This window comes from Notamacropus eugenii, chromosome 7 (assembly GCF_028372415.1).
Source record: "Notamacropus eugenii isolate mMacEug1 chromosome 7, mMacEug1.pri_v2, whole genome shotgun sequence".
Classification (NCBI taxonomy): Eukaryota; Metazoa; Chordata; class Mammalia; order Diprotodontia; family Macropodidae; genus Notamacropus; species Notamacropus eugenii.
Window position 1 is genome coordinate 128,625,191 of NC_092878.1, and position 22,580 is coordinate 128,647,770.

General features: G+C 38.6%; 1 protein-coding gene across 9 annotated transcripts in view; it reads left to right on the forward strand.

The window, feature by feature from the left end:
* Window positions 1-16,935, forward strand: part of SLC9B1 (solute carrier family 9 member B1) — an 80,518-nt gene extending 63,583 nt beyond the window's left edge. For all 9 annotated transcript variants that reach the window (XM_072624251.1, XM_072624253.1, XM_072624258.1 and 6 more), the window contains 3 exons: window positions 10,522-10,630; window positions 11,227-11,363; window positions 16,618-16,935. In XM_072624251.1, the coding sequence (XP_072480352.1) occupies window positions 10,522-10,630; window positions 11,227-11,363; window positions 16,618-16,803 (432 nt within the window). In that variant the 3' untranslated portion in view covers window positions 16,804-16,935. The remainder of the gene's footprint in view (window positions 1-10,521; window positions 10,631-11,226; window positions 11,364-16,617) is intronic.
* Window positions 16,936-22,580: the final 5,645 nt, after the last annotated feature.

A 22,580-nucleotide genomic window follows, 5' to 3' on the forward strand; every position in this document is an offset into this window, starting at 1 on the left:
GGTGTAACATCTTCCCAGCAGAGCATCATAGCTGTTCTTTTATATTATGTATGCCCCCAAGGATGTCTTATATGTCAGGTAATGCTGCTGGGCTACCTGAACTATTTCACAAGAAGAAAGAACTTGGTCAGTCTTAAAATTCTATGGAAATGTTAGATGTTAATTAAAAGTCTAGGGTACAAAGGATACTGAAGGGTTTATAGGTAGTATATCTAGACTCTAAGGTCAGTCAGCAACTGCCCTGTCTCTGATGATTCCACATGTCAGTCTCTCTTCTCTTTTATATGTTCACCCTGATAATAGCATCATGGACCAATCACATCCTCCTGTAAATCTAAATGGTCTCATGGGGTTGCCCAAGACCTTGGTAAACTATAAGAGCTTCTAGCTCCTGCTGTTATCTCCCTACTGATGTTACAGGGACAGCAGAAGCAGATGCTGGATTTCCCTTCTATATCCCCACATGGCCACCACTCTCCTTTAGGCACTCACCACCTTTAGACAGAATGTTTACTGTTGGACATTTTTTTGGTCTCAATTCTTACCTAGCCCTTAGTCATTGAATGGGTGTTGCCTCAGACAAACTGAGGCCTGGGAAAGACCTTACTTTAGAAAGACCACTTTACCCAGGGCATTGCCACTCATCTTGACTTTTCCTTGCCACTGGAATTCTATGACTCTGGAGGAAAATGTGAGACTGACAATTTTGTGTAGCTCGGCCTCACTTAATTCCAATTCACAAGCAAGTCAAGACATCACTCTCCTGATGTCATTGGTCTTCTTTGGGAATGAGGGACCAACAGCGACAACAAGCTTCCTAATTGGATTCCTTGCTTCAAATCTCAGTCTCTCTTCCAGTCCATTCTACCACATCTACCAAAGTGATTTTCCTGAGGTACGGATTTCTGACCATCTCAGTCCCTTACTCAAAAAATTCCAGTGGCTCCCTATTGTTGTGTTCATCCTTTGTTTTCAAAGAAGACCATGACATCAGAAAAACGACGACATGACTTGTCCTTGACTTTGTTTTGTGTGGGGGAGGGCTGTGCAGGTCACCAGCTTCGCTTCTCCTCCAGAGCCATCTGAATCCAGTGACCAGATATTCATGGAGATGACTGGAGATGGCCCAGGATGCAATGGGAGACCTTGGCCCCTTTAGGCTAAGGTCTGTTCAGGTACTCGTTAGGGTGAGGTAACACCCATTTAGTGAATATGCCTGTTTAAGAAGTAGTCAGGGGATGGCCCCTTTAATAAGCCAAAGAAAAAATAATTAAATTAAGCTGGGAAGGAAGCAACAGTTACTATTGATAATCAACCTTAAGCCTCCCTATTACCCTCTAAAATGAAATATAAGCTACTTTGTTTGGCTTTTAAAACGTTTTACTACCTGACTTCAACCTATCTTTACAACCTTGTTGTGCATTGTTTTCCCTTCTGTATTCTCTGTATTCTTGCTTTATCTTACACATAGCATTCTGTCTCCTATCTATATGACTTTGACTTAGGTTCTTCAAACATAGGACTTTACCTGTCTCTCAGTCTTCACAGTGGTTGTCCTTCATGTTTAGAATATACTCTATCCTCACATTTGCCTCCTAGAATCCCTTGTTTGCTTCTGCTCAGTGCCCCCTTCTGCATGTAACTTTTCCTTATACCCTTCCCCATGCTAATTCCCTCTGCTCCTTCCCCAAAATTTAACATATAATTTACATATATGTATGTATAATCATCTCCTCAAATGGGACGTAAGCTTCCTGAGTGCAGGGACTGTTTCACTTTCGTGTTTGCTTGTCTAGCAAAAGGCACATAGTGGATGTTAATAAATGCTAATTGCATGGTTGACTGATTCTCAGAGCAACGAGTTAGTATTCAAGACCCAGGCAGAAAGTTTTTATCCAACCTAGTTTGACTTTATTATTTGCAGATTGAGAACAGGGCTATCCCTGGGTAGTGTGCTATTCTGATAACCGAAGGTAGCCTACCAATGGAAGATGACTGGCGATTTTCTGAATAGGTTTTCTCAACAGTATTTGGGTTCCACCACTGGAACTAAGTCTCAGTGTTAGAAATATTCTATAAATACTGTTTACTAATCATGTACATTTACGATCATTTACATGGATGAATTTTGCCAGCTAAGAGCTATTTTTAATTGACTTAGAGGAAAAAGTGATATTGACAGAGGAATTAAAAGAGTTAAGCAAGTACTCAAAGAAGATTAGTTGGTGAGGTACCCCTTATCTGATAACCTGATAAATCTAAGGGAGATCCAACTGAAAGATTACCTGGAATACAGGAAGAGGGAAGTAAATAAGGAGCTGAGAAGGGTTTATTGTTATAGTTTCTTCCTTTGAGAAGGAAGTCATTGAGCAGGTGAAAGAGCCAAATGCTTTATATGGGTCATGTTTGATTTCTCCTAAGGGCTCTTAATAATAGAATCACTATAGCCTATCCTTCAAAGGTAGTGTTCTTATTATTCTGGAACAAAAGTTGGAATAGTAGAGGAGAATCCATAAGAAAGTTATCCTCACTAGACATATTTATTCATCCCTAGTCTTGCTCTTAAATTCCTATTCTCTATATAACTGACCAGTTATCTCTCCTTGGTCATTGGTGTTCCATCAAAAAACTTAGCATGTTCAAAATAGAATGCATCACCCTTTATGAAAAACTCCTCCTCTTCCAGACTGCCCTATTTCTGTTGAGTATAGTACCAGCTTTGTTGTCTCCCAGGTTCCCAAACTTTGAATCATTCTGAACTCATCACACTTTTGAGAACCAGTATCCTTGTCAATCACTTACCTTTCATAGACAATCAGCTGTCAGGTTTTCTTCAGCCATCACCATCACCCTTAGCCTCCTAATTGATCTCCCTGTCTCCACTAATCTGTCATTCACACAGATGCCAAATCAATATTTCTAAAGCTTAGGTCTGACCATTCCCTTCTCTTACTCAAGAGGTTCCAGTGGGTTCTTTATTGCCTCTTGGATAAAATACAAGCTCCTGTTGACATTTAAAGCCCTCCATGATCTGACTCTTACTCAAGAGGTTCCAATGGGTTCTTTATTGCCTCTCAGATAAAATACAAGCTCCTGTTGACACTTAAAGCCCTCCGTGATCTGACTTCCTAGGATGTACTGCACATTATTCTCCTTTGTGAACTTTGTGAACAAAATTGTTCTCTTGCTGTTAGCTCCCCATATGCAATGTATTATTCCCCACAATAGGCTGCTCCCTATGCTTGGAACATACTCTACTCCCTCTTCACCTCCACCTCAGACAATCCATACCTCCATCCAAAGCACAGCTCAAGTGTCATTCTCTACAGGATCTGCTCCTGAACCCCACCTTCGCTAGTGCCCTCTCCTCTCAAAGTATATTGTATTTATTTTGCATTTACATTTACCTCCAATAGCACATAAGCTCCTTAAAGTCTATTTGTTTTTGTCTCCCCAGGGCCTAGCATGGTGTCTGGCAGATAGTAGGTGTTCAATGAATGCTTGTTGAATGAGTGTGGAGACCCTCAAACCTGAGCATTCTAGAGATCTAGGTCCTAAGTGAGTGGTCGTACCATAATCATCCTGGATTTCTCACTATTTCTCATTTCCCATATCCACGTTGTTTCCAAGGCTTGTTGATTTCACCTCTGTACCCTCTTCTAAATATGCCCCTTCTCCCCTCTGACACAGCCACCACTCTTACGCAGACCCTCATCACCTTCACACCTTGATTGCTGCAATAGCCTGCCTTATGGCTCTGCCTTCCTCAAGTCTCTCCCCTCTCCAGTTCATTGTCCATTCAGTCACGAAAGACATTTTCCTAAAACAAGAGTCTGATCGTGTCATTTCACCCCCACTTAATAAACTCCAGTAGTTTCCTACTACCTTCCTACTTGTACTCTTCCATCCAAGGACACTGGCTTCCTGGCTGTTTTCATAAACAAGACACTCAATCTCTTGGCTGCAGGCATTCTCTCTGACTGTCAGGCATACCTGGAATGCTCTCCCTCCTCTGCTCTGGCTTCCTTTAAATCCCAGCTAAAATCCCCACCTGCTATGAAAGCCTTCCCTAACCGCCTCTTAATTCCAGTCCCTTCCTTCTGTTTATTATTTCCTATTTTCCCCTCATATAACCTGCTTTGTGCATATTTGTTTCTTTGCTACTTCCACCATTAGATTATAAAAGTTTCTTGAGGACAGGAACTATCTTTTGCCTCTTTTAGTATCCCCAATATTTAGCATAGTGCCTGGCGTATATAATAGGCAATTAATAAATGCTTATTGAATTGAATTGAACCATAGGCTTAATGGGGCTTATTTTCAGAGTAGTATCCCAGCATTGCCCAGGCAGTATATGAAGTGTATGACGAGAGAGAGAGAGAGAGAGAGAGAGAGAGAGAGAGAGAGAGAGAGAGAGAGACTTATTATTAGGGTAAGAACTCAGATCAATGCACTTTTCTTGAATGAGGTTATGGAGAGAAAAGCATATAATCCAAAATCTTTCAGTGAAAGAGTCTAAAAGGTGCCAAAATGCAAATAAAGCAATGCTATTGAACATATGTCTCTCCGAGATAGAGATGAAGTATATGTGTGCCCCTGTAGACGTTAATTAATGTCCCTTTTCTCCCCAGGCTACTCTGAGAGGTCAGGTTATAGACACCCTAGGAAGGGAAAAGAAGTACATATTTTACACAACACTTGCTATGGCAGCCCCTTCTGTAGCAAAATATTCTTGGTTTTACCCCTTATTTTCTACTAGATGCCAAGAACAGATGGAAATGGGCCTAGGTGTGAGGAAAGTATTTGGTTAATGGAAAGTGACAGGTCAGAGGGTCAAGTGAGGTCATAAACTCTGGTGGGAATTTTAAAAGAGAAAAGCAGTCCTTTGGCTGCCCCCTCTTTGGCTATAGGAACTATCTTCCTCTTGAGAGAAGGAACTCTGTCTTTCACTTTTCCAGTTCAAGCTTGCCATATGCATTTAGAAAGTGATTCTTCTTTTGGCTTAAGTAGTGATTTCTCCCCCTTTCCCACCAACCCCCGACTACAGCATAATAGCAGAAGGTCCAGAATTCACTCCAATGATGTATTTCACAACAGCTTCATCTTTCTGAAAGGTAGGACAATGAAAGCTCTTGAATGCAACAAGTCATTTTACAGGCCCAGCCAGATGACAGAATCTAGCCCCACACCCTTGACTTGTCAGATCAAAATTCTGGGGGAGTCTCATCCCCTACCAGCACAGTCTTTGAGAACACTAGTTTTGATTAGAGGTGGGAGAAGTTAGGGAAGTGAGGTTTCACTCACTTCTCTAATAATGGATTTTCTGCTATTCAAGAGCATCAAAAGGGACCATTAATTTTGGCTTTCCCTTGAGTAAAGAAGTCAGTGTTGTAAGGGGCTTCTCCAGTCCTCCTGATGAATATCGGGGTCACTGGATCCAGGTGGCTCAGGAGGAGAGAGTGAGGCTGGTGACCTTGCACAGCCCTCCCTCACTCAAAACAAAGTCAAATGCAAGTCATGTCATCATTTCTCTGATGTCATAGTCTTCTTTGAAAACGAAGAATGAACACAAGTATTGTAAATAGCTCTTTTATATATAAATGACTAATCCTTTCAGTTCTCTCAAAGTTGAGGAAAAAATTATTAGAATGTCAATGGAAAGAGGACAGACAGGTTGCAAATGAATGATGAATTACTAGGGGAAGCTTTGTATCCCAGAAAGAAACCTATCTAGGTCAAGGCAATAAAAAGAAAGATTGGGAGATACAATCATCAAACTAATCCCATTTACACTTGTGTAGAGGAACTGAGAAGAAGTTCAGAAGTGAGAGCAGCTCAGTCTCCTGCACACCTGGGCAGTAAGATGTGCCCTTGAACAGCTCAAGCATACTTCTCCAGCCTGTGACTTTCTCAGGCTTTGCATGTTGAGTAACCACCTGGAGTACCTCCTGCATGAAAATAGTCAATGAAAGACTGTATTATCTGTGTCAGAGCAAGTCATGGTGTTGGACTTCAGGTACAATCAGGAAGAAAGAGCATTTGATCTGTGAGAGATAGAAAGGCAAGAAGCAATTGTGGCTATTAAGGTCTGTTGTTGCTAGTGAGTTTTACTGATGGAAATTGTGGATGTGATTACTGCACTAGTTACCAACAGTGATGTTCCCTAAGGAGTCAGAGGTACAACAGAGACACTGGAGGAGTAGAGGAGGGGCGAACAATTCCCATTAAAACACTAGAATGGACCAATGAAGTGATGATTTTTATTTTGGAAGAAAATAAATAATGACAACAAAGCAGTAGGCATTCAATTAAAAACAAGTCTGCAGTTGCAGAGATACATAAGGTAAAGAGAAAACACTTAATAGATTTGTTCACAAGGATGAAATGAACCTAAAAATGATTACTTTTAAAATTCTTATTTTTGTTTCATTTTTGAAATTTTTCCTCATCTTTTTTGTTTTCTAACGTAGGGAGGACAGGGATTGGACTTGTAATTTTGTTGATGTGGGGAGGTCCCAGTGAGGAACTTCCTCTAGTCAAACAGGTCAATTCTTTCTGTGTATCTTTATCTGACAGAGCTACCTTCCCAACAGTGAGGGTAAGGGGCATGGCTAGGATCACCCAGCCAATATGTGTCAAGAGGCAGGATTTGAACCCAAGTCTTCTTGGCTCCAAGGCCAGTTCTCATTCTATACTTATTTGGTTTTTTTTATAATCACTAAACTGATCAATCAGGGAAGTTTCACTCGTGACATGAGGCATTTGACTGAATCTTTCATGTGCTTCTTGTGACCTGGATGATAACACATTTAGCTGGATTCTGAACTGGTTGAATGACAGGATGTATTGATAATGCATTTTTTGTTTTACTATAATCAAATGCCTCTGGTTGAATAATGTGATTAAAGAAGATCTTCCCCACCATTTCTTTTCAGATCTCTTTCAGGAGATGATCGGCGGATTCTTTCAATGTTTATTTTACCCTTTGGTTCTAGATTATCAGGGCAGTTCTCCATCATAATTTCATGAAACAACCTGGAAGGATAGGTCAGTTACCCCAGTAAGATGAAATGTCAAGTTAAGTCAACAAACATTTATCAAGCAATTACTGTGTGATAAGCACTATGCCAATCACTGGAAATTAGAAAGACATTTCTAATGTCTCTCTCAAAGAGCTCATACTCTAATGGGGGAAACGACATGCATGCAACTATATACATACACAATATACTCAGAATAAATCGAAGATGGTGTCAGAGGAAAAGCAATAGTATTGAGAGGAGCCAGGAAAGAATGCTTGTAGAAGATGGGATTTCAGCTAAGACGTGTAGGAAGCTAGCAAAGCCAGGAGCTGAGGATAAAGAGGAAAAGAATTTCAGGCATGCAGGACAGCCAGCGAACAGGCACTGAACTGGAAGATGGAGTGTCACGTTAAAGGAAGAATAAGGAGGCCCAGTGTCCCTGGAACTCAGACTATGCGGCAAGGAGTAAGGTGTAAGAAGACTGAAAAAGTAGGAAGGGGCCAGGTTAATGAAGGAGTTTAAGAGCCAAAAAGAGGCTTTTTCTATTTCATCCTGGAAGTGATAGAAAGCCACTAGAATTTATTAAATAAAGGGTTGACATTATTAGACTTAGGTTCCAAGAAGGTAACTTTCACATTTTGGGTTACAAAAATGGACAAATATAGGAAGATACCTTTATTTACAGCATTTTACATGAAAGATTAGGGGCTTCATTGAATTGCAACCTAATTATGAGTCAACAACATGATGTGGCAGCCCAAAATTTATTGTGGTAGTAGTTTGCTGTTTTCTTCTCCAGCTCATTTTACAGATGAGGAAACTGAGGCAAACAGGGTTAAATGATTTGCCCAGGGGTCACACAGCTAGTAAGTATATGAGGATGGATTTGAATTTAAGAAGAAGAGTCTTCTTAACTCCAGGCCTGGCACTCTATGCACTGTGAATTATAATTAGAGTATCTACAACAAGGTAAGGGATGGTCTACCCTGGTCAGATCATACCTGAAATACTATGTTCCTGTCTAGGTGTCACATTTTAGGTAGAGAAACCTAAGAAGACATAGCACTGGCAGCTAGGGGGACCAGAAAAGACCATCTATTGGTGCTTGATATGAGTCTTAAAGAAAACAGAGACTCTATGGTGTGTCATTTTCAAGGAATAACTAATTAGACCAATTTAGCTGGATTATAGTGTGTAGAGGGCAATAGAACTGAAATAGAAAGGGAAGAAGGATTTTGCATTTGGTCTTAGGACAGGGTTTCTTAACCCAGAGTCTATGTACTTATTTTTAAATAGACAGATGGATGAACAGGTGGATGGATAGATGATAGATTTCAATATAACTGCTTTCTTTTGCAATTTATATATTTAAAAATATTATTCTGAGGAATCTATAGGCTTTGCCAGACTGCCAAAGGGATCCTTGATACAAGAAAGGTTAAGAACTCCAAAGAGATTCATTGTTCTATTTTGGACATGTTGAATTTGAATTACAGGACATCCAGTTCAAAATGTCCAATAGGCAATTGTTGATGTGTGACTGGTACTTAGGAAAGGAACTAGGGTTGGATAGATAGATCTGGGAACCATCTCCATAGAGATCCATGGGAGTTGATGAGCTCACCAAATGAGAGATTATGGAGAGAAAAGAGACTTTAACCCAGGACAGAGCCTTAGGGGACACGTATTATTAGTGGATGTGATGTGGATACAGATCCAGCAAAATAAAATGGCAAAGAATGGTTAGACAAGCATAGATCAGTAGGAGAATCCAAGAGGAGAAAGGAGTCAGCAATATAAAGGATACAAAGTAATCAAGAAGAGAACAGAGAAGAAGTCATTAGATTTAGTGACTAAAAAGTCATAGGTTAACTATGGAAATTTAAATTTCAGTTGAAAACCAAATTGCAGTGTTTAAAAGAGTGTGAGAGGTAAAAAAAAAAAAAAAGTGTTGGCTTTTTCAAGAGTTTAGCTGGGACTTGATGGCCTCAAAGATTCCTCTCAGCTTTAAATCTAGTGGAGGCAATCTGCTGTAGTAGATAGAATGGGATCAAAGGTATGTGAAGAGGGATTTGCCTTGGAAAGCAGAAAGGCAACCTCATCATCGGATTGGAGTGGAGAAGGACATAGCGGGAAATAATGACAGATAAATGTGAGATGATGAGACAAAAAGAGGAGGGGTTTCTCAAGTTTTTTTTTTAAATAAAGTATGAGTTAGGAGGTGGTGTGGGAGACTTAATAAAAGGTTTGGAACAAGTACTGTGTGAATGGGATTTGTGATCAATTGAGGAGAGGAGGAGGATTGCCTTGCTGAAGGAAGTGCCCAGTTGAGATTAACCAGCATGTATTTGTAGTGCATCCAGTCAGTATGGTTTCATGCTCCAGCTGAACAGCTCACAAGTAGACCTGAAAGAGGTAGATAATGGGAATGATCCAGGGTTGGAGTTGGGCAAGGTGTCGGCAGCAAGAGGACGAGAGAACTAAAGATTCAAGAATGGCATATAGTGTAGAGTTGAACTGGTTCACCAAAGGATCTAGACTGTGGAAAGAGATGAGAGTATAACCACAGTAGAGATTATGGCCTGGGAAAGAATTGAGTGAAAAAGGAATTGGAGGTCATAGTGAGGAAGAGGATTAAGTTTAAGGGGAGGGAAGTATACAGAGAGATGGAAAGATAAGCAACTTGGATCAGAGAGAGCAAATTCAGAGCTCTTGGACATGTAAATGCAACTCTTGCGGATGATGGCAAAATCAAGAGCATAGTCATCCCTATGCATAACTGAGGTAGGGTAGAAGAAGAAGCCATGGGAAGTGATGAGCAATTAGAAAATTTGAGGGTATCTGAGAAAATTCCCTAGACTGAGAGATTTCAGCAGTCAGTCAAGCCCCCCTCATTTTGCAGATGTGGTGGCAGAAACACGACAATTGGAGAGAAAACAGTACTAATACATGTTTCACAAGATGAAATGTACCTAAGAGAAAGAACACTTTGTAAAATTCTTGTTTTTATCTTATTTTTTGCTTTTTTCTCATCTTTTTTGGTTTCTAAATGTAGAGGGAGAGGGGTCAGTATAAAGACTGAACCTGTAATTGTGTTGTTGTAGGGAAGTCCCAGTGAGGAACTTTTTCCAAGGAAACAGGTCAGCCTCCTTCTGTGTTTCTTCATCTGAGAGAGCTATCCTGTCAACTGTGGGGATAAGGGACATGGCTAGGAACACTCAGCTAGTATGCGTCCGAGGTAGGACTTGAACTCTAGTCTTCTTGGCTCCAAGATCAGCTCTCACTCTAGTACTACACTTGCCTCTCTTCTAAATCTAGAGCAGTACAAAAACAAATCTACTAAATGATCAGTCTGATGCAAATGGGTTAGAAAAGGTTTGCTCTCCCAAAACTGAACTATTTCAAGATTGAAATGTCAAATATTTATAATGAAATAAAATTATGTTTAATGTGGCTCAGTCCTCTAATAACTTGACCATTTATTTTCCTTTTCTCACAGGAAAGAGTACAACAGATAGTTGCAAACTTGTGGATAATTTTTCAACCACTTCTTTTTGGCCTGGTTGGAGCAGAGGTATCTGTTGCGAATCTTGAATCAAATACTATTGGTAAGACATTAGAGGAGAAGAAGTTTTTAGAAATATTGAATAATATAATACTTTGGAGTTTCTTTTACTTATTCAGCAAGACAAGCTATATTCAGCACATTCATTTCTTTTTACATGTTATAAACAAATACTGCCTAAAACAGCCAATCTGAATGATCCAGGAACATAAAATTAGATCAGATTTCTATTGACAGATCATTTAAAAGGCTGACAGGGTAAATCTCTTTCTTTACATGAAAGCTTAGGTGCTTGATGACATAAAATGACAGAAACGTTGCCTCTCCCGGCAATTGTGTTACCCCCATAACTCAATACTACTTTGTACTCCATCAATAGAATCATTTTTTATCAAAGGCAGCAAGAATAAGTTTTGTTTTATATCCAATCATATTGGCATTTCTTTATTTTTTAAATGAGAAAAAAATAAAGGACAAAATGATAATACATGTAAAATGCTTTGAAATATAAAAAAATAGAACACAAAACTAAGATGTTATTGTTCTTCAAGGCAATTAATTAATTAACTCAAGAAGTTCTTCATGGCTAATATGTTGTCAATCTGAATTATTAACTCAGGCTTTTCGAATTTGTTCTAGGCATCTGTGTTGCCACACTGGGCTTGTCATTGTTGGTTCGAATTATTGTCACATTCTTATTGGTGTCTTTCACTGGTTTTTCCTTTAAGGAAAAAGTTTTTGTTGCCTTGTCATGGATCCCCAAAGCCACTGTTCAGGTAAGGATGGGAAAGAGCAATTAATGATATCAATTGCTTGTGTACGACTCTTGAAATTACTAAATTAGAGTGGTCATTTTGAGTTCTCTACTAGAAGCCTGATAGACAGCTGTTCTAATCACAAAAAGAAAGGGAACCAGCACAGTCAATGGATTCAAAACAGTTGGATGGCCAAAGCATATTCCGTACAGATTCGGTATCAACTTGGAAGGAGGGCTCTGGTGGATTTGCCCCAGAAGTTAGTGTTTAGCATTTTTATCATGATTCAGATATAATCCGAGTGTAAACTTATCGTACCCCCAAATGACATTGAGATGGGATGGGTCCCTGGATTTAACACACTTGTTAGGTATGTTGTAGGGTTTGGTGGGAGGGAGTGTTAACCTTCACATAACCCTTGGATCTCTGTGATCCAGTGAATATTCTTTAAACTTTGAAAATAATTTGAAAAAGCCAAGCTACCTAATAATGTTGACATATTCCTTTAAAAATTTCACGTTCAAGAGGAAAACTCCTGATTTTTGTGAGAGATATTTTACAAAATACTGTAAAGTAACACTTGGCTATTTAAAGTGTAAATTAGGCTTTGAAAAGAGAGACACTTTTTCTAACGTTAGTGTGATTGATTGAATCTGCCCCAGAGTCTATGTCTTCTAGAATTATTGCCTTTTATTGACATTCCCATACCAGTCTTCTGACTGCATAAATTATACCCATGAGCACTTATTACAATGAATCGAATGGAGTCTTGCCACTATTTCCATCCTTCAAAACCTTTCATAAACCTTGTAAATATTACAAAATTTCTTGAAATTTAACTAACTTGAAATTGCTACTTACATCTTAGTTTTCTGCTTTTAATCAGTGCCACAGAAAGTTATAGAGTAGAGGGGAGATGGCCTACCCTTCACTCACAATATGCTGTTATTGGCCTCAACAGATAGGTTTTGGTGTAGTGGGAAAAGCATGGGCTCTGGAACCAGAAGGTTTGGGTTTAAATCCTGCCTCTGACATTGATTTCCTCTATGATCTTGGGAAAGTCACCGAACCTTTCAAGATCTCGGTTTCATCTGTGACATGAAAAGATTGGAATAGATGTCCTTTGAGGTCACTTAAAACTTCTCTGATCATCAGCCTCAAGCTTGTTGTTTTATCAGTTAGTCATGTCCAACTCTTTGTGACCCCATTTACAGCTTTCTTGGCAAAGATACTGGAGTGGTTTGCCATTTCCTTCTACCTCATTTTACATATGAGGAAACTGAGGCAAGCAGGATTAAGTGCAAACTTGCCCAGGATCATACAGTTAGTAATTGTCTGAGGTTGGATTCTGCCCTAGCTTCAAGCCCAAAAAGGAAGGAAAGGGTAGCTGGAGGCTCATGATGATTCTCACCTCCTAAGTCCTGCCTGGCATAAACTAAGTCCAGGAACAAAAAGCTTAATATAGAATGACTTCATTGTGCAGGTAGATGTGATCCAATTATTAGCAAAGTCTAGCCAACTCTTTATCCCCAGTGTGGATGAAATGGATAGAGTGGACAAGTAGAACCTTCAGCTACATCCAAGATTAGAACTTTCCCCTTCCACTCCAACTCCTATCAAAAAGTAGGCAAGTAGATGCTTCTAGCTTAACGGTGTGGTAGAGATGCTAATGAAAACTGCAGTGAGGGAGGTGACATGAGAAGAAGAAAATGTACAGATAGCCACAGCTGGAAAATCAGGACCGGAATAATAGTTTATTCTCTATCTAAAGAAAAACTGTTCAAATTTAACTACTGGAAGGAGGCAATAGTCATCAGGTATTTGGGTCCAATAAACAGAAAGTTGTCAAAACTGCTCAACTACAACTCTGGATTACTGTGACCATGCTTTGGGGGGTGGTCATTCCTAAATTAGCTGAGGTACAGGATGGCTATTGTGGTCATTTTGCAAGTATATACAGAAAGTATATCCTTGATCAATCCCTTAAAATAAAAAAACTTAAGGTAATTTTACAGGTGAATTGGAAAATACAAATACATAGGATTATGGAAAAAATATTTTTAAATTATTTTAATGAATAATGTTGAAAGACATTGACCTTGAAAATGGAAATATTGAGTACCTTGGATATAATTAACACTTCTGCTTTTCCTCACCCCAAAATCGGTCTAAACAAGCAGGTGTTTGTTATAAAAATGCCATTCCTCAAAATCTTCCTTGATAATCTGACAATTGTAGTTCATCCAGGGAAAGCTCAAGCCATTCCAGGTATTTGAAAGCCCTGTGGTATAATATTTCTTGAGCTCAGAAAAACAAATTTAGTCACTGTGGGAACTCAGGCAAGTTACACTTTTGAGCCTCATTTTTCTTTTCTGTAAAATGGAATAATAATACTTACACTGTTCATAATATACTTCATATGGTTCTTAGGGGAAAGCATTTTGCATAACTTAAAGGACTCTTTAAGTATGAGTTGTTTTTAAGGGAAAAAGAAGAATAGAGGAAATCTGAAAAAAAATTTTAAAAGCTCCTTGAGATGTGGTTTTCCGTCTTTGTATCCCCAGTGCCTAGCATAGTAGACACTTAATAAATGTTTGTTGATTGACTGATTAACAGCCTTGAATCTTCCTGGTTACAGCATAGGTATATGTGTGTACAGGTATATGTACAAGTACACAGTACAGGTGTGTGTGTGTGTGTGTGTGTGTGTGTGTGTGTATGTCTGTGTATTGAGGCAACTTGGTGTAGGGGACGTAGAACCATCCTTGGAACCAGAAAAGACTTGGATCCAACTGGAATTTCCAATACATGATGGTCATATGACATGGGGCAAGTCACTTAAGTTATCCATGCTCTAAACAGCTAAGTCAAAGAGAATTTGGCAGCCTATATTGGTTAGAGAGAGTTCCCTATTCCTTTGAAGTTACAGGTCCAACCCCTTTTTTGTGTGTCTGTGTGTGTTACTTAAATTACTTAGATAACTTAGCTGAATGGGTATTTAGTGGTTAGTTTCACTTATTAGATTTTGTTGTTCCACATTTCCCACAGTTCTCTGTTTCAATTTGAATGTGAAATGCATTTTACAGAATCATAAACACATGTACATTTTCCTTTCAAGCTAGTCATTTGCCAAAGTAATAGAAAAAAAAACTCTCAAATAAGAAATTGATTCTTCAGACTAACATTACTAGGAATTTAGACACAGGACTGAAAAAATTGTCTCAATTGGACAAAATTCCTAGAGCCTCATAATCCACAAAAATCTAACCAGATTGTAAATGCCAATATTGTTGAATACAAAGGAATTTAATTCTTTCCAGAATCTTTGATGTTTTATTTTAGTTTTCTGTCTGTAGAGGTTGAGACTTTTGCATTTACATGCTGATTTCTTTTGGTTTTTCACTTCATTGGTGTTGTGAAGGTTAAAATTAAAGTTTTAAACTATTTTAAAAACTAATTTCAGAAATTTCAAGGTTCATTTATTCATCAAGCACATATTCAGGGACTGCCATGTACCAGGCAATGTTGATAGGCACTGAAGATACAAGGAAAAAAATAAAATAAAATAGCTCTTGCCCTCAGGGAACTTACATTTTGTTAATATTAGGGAGAGGAGGACATATACAATTAAATACAAAATACAAGGTAGATACAAAGAATTCAAATTTGAAGCACCAGTGACTGGGGGCATCAGGCTGTAAGAACTGGTGCTTGAACTGAGTAAAGGATTGTAAGAAGTGAGGGTCAGGAGGGAGTGCCTTCTAGATATGGGGTACTGTCCATGCAAAGACATGGAGACAGGAGATGGAATATTGTATACAGGAAACAGAAAGCAAGTTTCAGATGCTTCAGTTCAAGTATTTATTGAATGTTTGTGCCTATAAGTGTGCAGAAGGACATATACAAAGATAAAATTTTACCTTTAAAAGGTTAGTCTTTAGGGCACTCCAGGCAGCACATGAAGAATGGAGAATTAGATGGATAGAAAATAATATCTAATGAATATACTAAATGGAATATAATCAAATATCGAAATTTGGATGTACTATGAGTGGAGGGGAAGAGGAAAGGCCAGTATTAACTAAAATTATAAGTGAAGGCTTCATAGAGGATCTAGAACCTCTGATGGGAATTGAAGGATAGTTAAAACCTAGCTAGGTAAAGAAGGATGAAGAAGGAGAATAGCCAAAACAAAATTAGAGAGGTAGAAATGATTATAGCATATATTAAGTACTTCCGATGTGCCCTCCTGGTAGGGGATACAAGTACAAAAATGAATTGGTCTCTGCCTTTCAGGAAGTGACATTCTATGAAAGTGCCACAGGAGCTAGAAAAATGTTCTCCCTACCTGTCACTTGAAATTTTATTCAGCTGGGCTCTGTCACTTTAGCAATTCCCTCTTTGGAAGCTACAACCCATTACTTTGCTTAGAGCCCTCACATAACTCAGACTCTAGTACAGATCAGGTGCTAATCACCAATAAAATTACAGATCTGGTCAAAAAAGAAAAGGCCACATCTCCTGGCAGGTCAATGACTCCGAGAGTGACTCATTTTTAAGTGTTCAGAACCATATATCTATTGTTATATTAGAGATATGATGTTATACCATTATCTTGCCCTCTCCCCCCCTTTTTCCCTCTAAAATTAACCTCAAAAACTCTATATATGTTGTTCCTTCATTCCTTCATCAAATGCCCTAAAGAAAAATGCTGAAGATTCCTAGATTTCTTTTTCTCTGATAGGCTTCTACTGTGTTACCTAATTCTCACTTAGTGTGATATCAAAGGTAATTCATTAGGTCATAGATTTTGAGTTGTAGAGGACCATGGAGGTAATTTAATTCAATCCAGTAAGGAAATCGAGGCAGCATACCCAGGGAAGCAACTCACTCACTCATCAACCCATTCACACAAGTAGCAAGAAATAAAGTCAAGGTTAGAATCCAGATGGCTGAACTCAAAGTCCAAGGTTCTTTCCTCTACATCATGTTTCCTGTTCTTTATGAGAGAGGCCCTAGAAGGGAATGCTTATTTCTTAAGTGTTTTCCCTAGTTTTTGTTTATTTTTTCCCATTTGAATAATGAGCCAGTATGTTATGAACTGGTATGTTTTCACTCCAAAAACATACATTCACACGATAAACTTACTATGTCCCAATCATGCTAAATGCTGGTTATTTTAATAATTGCAGAAGGTTTTGTGCTTTTTCTTAAATATAAATGATTTATTTAACTTTTTTTCTTACTACTTCAAACTTTTCTCCCCTAAATATAGGCTGTATTAGGACCTCTTGCTTTAGAAGAATCAAGAAGTAAAAACTTACCTCAATTCGAAGCCTATGCAAAGAATGTGATGACCATGGCGTTTCTGGCAATTTTGATCACAGCTCCCAATGGGGCACTACTCATTGGTTTAGTGGGGCCTAAAGCGCTTTCATTAGATAGCCCTGAAGAAGCATGACACATTATTTTACAATAGATGGGAAGAACAGATGCTTTTTTCAAAAAGTGAGAAACACTTTTACCACCTGCCTCTGTTAATAAAATTCTGAAATTAGAAGGAAACTGAAAATTAAATGGTATCCGAACCCAAGACTGGTACAAACCCATAGTTTAATTACATAGCTTTTTATACTGTTTTCCTCTTCAATTTTCTACCATCTTCCTTCTCACAAATTAGTATGGCTTAACTACAACTTAGTGAAAGACATAATTGTTATTCAGAAATTCCCAGAAGGTGTAGCTAGAAATAATACAGATGGAAAATTATAAAGTGATCAAGCAGACCTAAGAGAAACACCAAGAAACCCAAAACAAAACAAATATTTCTCTGCTGAATATTAGGGAGGTTAGAGGTTGAAGGTAAAAAACAACACTACATGGCTATTCATAAGTAAATCTCTTAAGAGAAGTGAAAACCTCTTTCCTAATAATCAGTGGGTCGCAAGAGGTTATCAGCAAAACACTGTAAGGGAGAAAACAGTTCATCTTTGAACAGATTAACTTATTGGTAGGAATTTTTCTTTCATTAGAAAGATGGTCTTAGTGGCCCCCTTAACAGAATCTGTTTCAAGACTAGCTATAGTTTAGCCACTTCTACCTTACCGTTAACAAATGAAACACCATTCAAATAATGATTTTTAAAATGTTATTTGTAGCTATATTAAAGTGGAAATAAACAGAAATTTCATGTTTTCACTTGCTACAGGAAAAAAACATTCTGGCATTGAAAGCAAGTTGTTTTTAAGATTCTTCAGAACTAAAAGTATCACATTGTGGTGTTTACAATATTTTCATTTTCCTTTCAGGTAACAGGCTTTTTATTTTATATACTTATAGAGTGAACTGATTACATCTTGGGCTGTGCTCAAAGTAGAGACCATCCTAAGAAGTCACAATCCATTTGTCCTTAAAACTTTTCACTTAGACATTTCAAGGACAATGCAAAAGCTCTTTAAGGATCATCGCAGAGACTCTCTACATCTATATATGTCTCTAAGTCCTAGAGTTCTTTCATTTCTCTCCAAATCTGCACAAGGGAGGAAGATATTGATCCCAGTAGCACAGGGTAGGACATTTACACACTCTTTTGTGACAAGAGAACTAAAATGATGGATCTACTCCTCTTTTGGAGAATTCCTTTTATGAGGGGTTCACAAAAGGTAGCAAAAAGCAAGACATTAAACTGTGTAAGCACTAGATTTTTTTTCTGTAGACAAGTTAGTGTAGATATAAATAAAACAGCACATAACTGAGAGTTTGTATTTTTCCTTCCCTCTATCTCAGACATCAACATTTTTTTAAAATGCTCATTTTTTTGGCTTGATATTTTAAAAACTAATTTTAAAAATCAGATCTCAAGTACAATAGTTTTGATAATACATAAGATAAACCATTTTGGCCACACACTATCCCTTCCTTCCAGGTAGGAAGTAGAAGATGACCTGTGCTTTAAGCAACAATGCGCCTCTTCGTGCTGATGTAAGATAGAAAACAAGTCATTTTTAAAAGGAAATCGTGACTAATTGCACCCTGAACCTTTATTGATTCTTCCTCTCTGCATTACAGAGCTCTCTATGAATATTAGATTTGATTTCTTACATGTTCATTGTTTCTGACAAATTTTTTTTCCTAAATCTTTTCATAATTTTAGACACGTAAAATTTTTAGATGTACTTTTTCATGTCTGTATGTCTACCTTACATGTGTGTGTGTGTGTATATACATATATATGCTATTTATTTCCATTTAAAATAAATAACTTAGTTTTTTACCATGTGGATTTATGGAGTTTCTTTTTTTACCCACTATATTTTAGTTTTGAGAGGTATACACTGCCATTTATAATTTTATGACTAAACAGAATGCATTTGATTCTTTACCTTGTTTCTTATAATATATTTGCATTTACTACTTGAAAATAACAAAAAAAAAAAAAGGAAAGGTATTCAAGTCAATGAATATGCACAGGGGGATGAGATAAGCTATGTACTTGTACCATTGGCTTCCTGTCTGAGGACCTGGTCTGTTCCATTCTTTCACCCCTAGGGTTCGCTAGTACCCTTTGAGGATCGAGGGAGTGTCTTCTGCAATTGGCTTGACTCTTTTCTCGTAATTTTCTTGTTTCACTCATTTCTCTTCCCAATTTTTCCTCTTCGTCTATTACTTGATTTTCAAAATCCTTTTTGAGCTCTTCCATGGCCTGAGACCATATTTTTCTTGGAGGCTTTGGATGTAGGAGCTTTGACTTTACCATCTTCTTCTGAATGTGTATTTTGATCTCCCTTATCACCATTATAACTTTCTCTAGTCAGAATTCTTTTTCTGTTTGTTCATTTTCCCAGCTTATTACTTAACTTTTAATTGTTTGTTAAAGTAGGTTTCTGCTTCCAGGACGGAAGGTGCAACTGTCCCAAGCTTCAGTGGTTTGGTGGAACTATTTTCAGAGATACTTCTAGGGATGGTCTGTGAGCTGAGAGCTCCACTGTCCCTGCCCATACCACTGCCACTGCTGATTCAATTGCTTCCGAGACCTTCTCCTGGTTTACTGGGGCCAGGGCTATGCTGACGGTGCCTGTGCTGGATTGCCTTCCACTCCCACCCTGGCATGACAGACCCTTCCAGCTGACCTAAGTTGTCCCTGGTGTCTGTGGGCCAAGAGGTCCAGAAACTGCCACTGCTGCAAGTGATTCAGTCACCCCAAGGTCTGCTCTGGCTTGGCAGGTGCTATGCTGGGCTACACTCCTCTCTCAGTTTGGTGCAATAGACCTTTCCTGCTAACATTCCAAGTTGTCTTGGGCTGGAAATTTGTTTCATTGGATCTTTTTATGGATTCTGCTGCTCTAGAATTTGTTTAGAGTCATTTTTTTTAAAGGTATTTGGAGGGTTTTAGAGGAGAGCTCAGGTGAGTCCCTGCCTTTCCTCTGTCATTTTGGCTGTCTGCCATTGTCTTGAAATCCCACCAGGTTCTCTCCTTCTTTTAGGGGCCAGTGCCTTAGTACCCCAGTTCCCTTTGACTGCTTGATATCAGATTAATTTTTACAAAGGAAAATTTACTTGAAAAGCATGGTGAAAACAAATATACAAACATCTCCTCCCAGCACTCAGTAATTTTCCTTCCCTAAGCCAATGTCTGGGGAAGGGAGGGAGATTTAGTCTCAAAGTTTAATTCAATTCTTATATAACATTAGTCCCACCAAGTTCAAATTTCTCAGGTCTTCCCTGATGGGCAGAAGGTAATATCTACCCTGGAATAATAACCTTCCCACTCCAGTTCCTTCTCCATTCTGCTAGAATGACATGCAAATTCTCAAAGCATGATGCCACCCCTTGTAGGTAATCTCAAAGGGAAGGCACTAGCATTGGGAGAGACCAGAAAAAGGCTTCTTGTGCAAAATGGGATTTGTTGTTGCTCAGTCCTTTTAGTCATGGTCGCCTCTTCATGACCTCATTTGGGGGCTGTCTTGGAAAAGATACTGGATTGGTTTGCCATTTCCTTCTCCAGCTCATTTTATAGATGAGGAAACCGAGGAAAACAGCTACATAACTTGTCCAGAGTCACACAGCTAGTAAATGTCTGAAGTCAGATTTGAACTAATGAAGATGAGTCTTCCTGACTCCAGACCTGGCATTCTGAGGAAGTGGGTGCTATTATTATCCTTATTTTATAGGAATATAGGAAACTGAGAGAACAGAAGTGATTCATTCAAGATTATGCAACCAGAATGTATCTGAGATTAGGCCTCAGCCCAGCACTCTATCCTTTGTACCAACTAGCTGTCACCATTTTTGCTTTTCTTTGTACTGTGTGCTTAGCATACAGTAGGAGCTTAAAAATACTCGTTAACTGGACTTGATAAACTAAAGACCCTAATGTCAGGAGGCAGACTTGATTTCACGGGTATTGCTGAGACTTGGTGGGATGAGACCCATGACTAGAAATACTAGAAAAGTATTTTGGGAGGACAATGGGGGTAGAGGTTGGGAGTTCTAGACTTGCAATATTATTGTTCGCTTTTGTTTTTGAAGAGGGTCAATGACATCACAGGGTGTTGTCTTTACTGGATGTCATGGGTGTAAGAAACTCCTTAAACCAATATAAACTGACAATTATTCTGTATCCTTACAGTCTTAAAGAGTTTCCCAGGGTCACATAACCAGCGTGTCAGAGGCCAGACTGAACATGTCTTCATAATGTCTGGACCTGTGGTCTAGCCACTATTCCACACTGCCTTTCAAGTTTTAATTTCTCACCCTCCTTCCCCACCAACCCCATCCCCAAAGTAACAGGAAGTGATCTTGTCTTCAGAGGATGCTGCATACATCAATTTAACAGAAAGAGGAAGGAGGTGAAGTCAGAAAACAAATTACAAACCTATTGCAGAGTTACAGATTACAAGTCTGGCCTAGCTATAGTAGGGATTGCAAAATATCAGTTAAAAATAGAGGAACTCATCGTTTTTTACTTACCTTAATACTAATTATCTCATTCTGCAAAAGGTGGGGAAATCAATGTGGGGACGGAAGGGGAGAGAGGGAACCCTGTTCTCAATAAGATTCTCATAAAAAATGAGGAATTGGTTGCTAGGATGAAAATGATATGAACCTTCTGGGGAAGGAACTATGACTTCTTAGAAACTGTGGAGGAGAAGAAAGCTGTGAAGACTCTCACATGTGCCTGACGTTTGGGGAGGGCAAATATCAAAGGGTTCATTTGAAAGTAGGGGGGATCCCAAGGCCTCAAAGTTTACCAAGTGACTTAAATCCAGGAAGGATGAGAAGTTCCTGGGAATAAAATTCTGAAAAGACAGGGAGAAGCCACCCTAATGAGGAGGAAAAAGGGAATGTTGTTTAAAGAGATAAGACAGTTATACAGGGGATTCACCAACCAACAAATCCACAAGCATTTATTGAATTTTAACACAACTCTACAGAAGATATTCAAGGGGGGAGGTACTAGAGGATGAGTTTTTTTGTGTTTTTTTAATGGCCCAATTCTGTAAGAATGCTGTCAGTAAGGCTAAAACCAAAGATAACAAAAGATTGTTTAAGAATTTTTGGTTTATTGTCATTCGTGGTGTCTGATCCTTCATGACCCCATTTGGGGTTTTCTTGGCAAAGGTATTGGAGTAGTTTGCCATTTCCTTCTCCGGTGGATCTATTTTGTCAGGCAATCTGAGGTTAAGTGACTTGCCCAGGGTCACACAGCTAGGAAATGTCTGAGGTTGGATTTAAATTCAAGTCATCTTGACTCCAGCCCTATCCACTGAGTCACCAGCTGCCTCTGTGGTTTTTTGTTTGTTTTAGTTTTAGTTATACTGGAGGAAAGAAAAAAAAATCAAAGAATACATTCACTGTTTGGAGTGGATTAGATAATGCTGACACATGTTGTAGAGAGGATTGAACTGTTCAATCCTTATTTTGCTCCTCTTTTTCCTGCTGAAAAGAATGATCTTTGCACAGAAAAGGACAGAACAAAAATAGCTAGTAAGGAATTGATACTGAGATAAGGAAGTTTCCTTTCAAGTCACTAGGACCAGATGAACCTACAGAACTAAAAGAATTTGGCAAATGTGATTGCTGAATTATAATCAATAATATCTGGAAAATCATGGAAAATGGGAAGAGTAGAATAGGATTGAGAAGGTGAAATGTCCTGATCTTTAACAAAAGGAACAGAGTAGAGTCTGCAAACTGTAGGACGTTGAACAAAAAAATTTGATACCTGACAAAATTCAA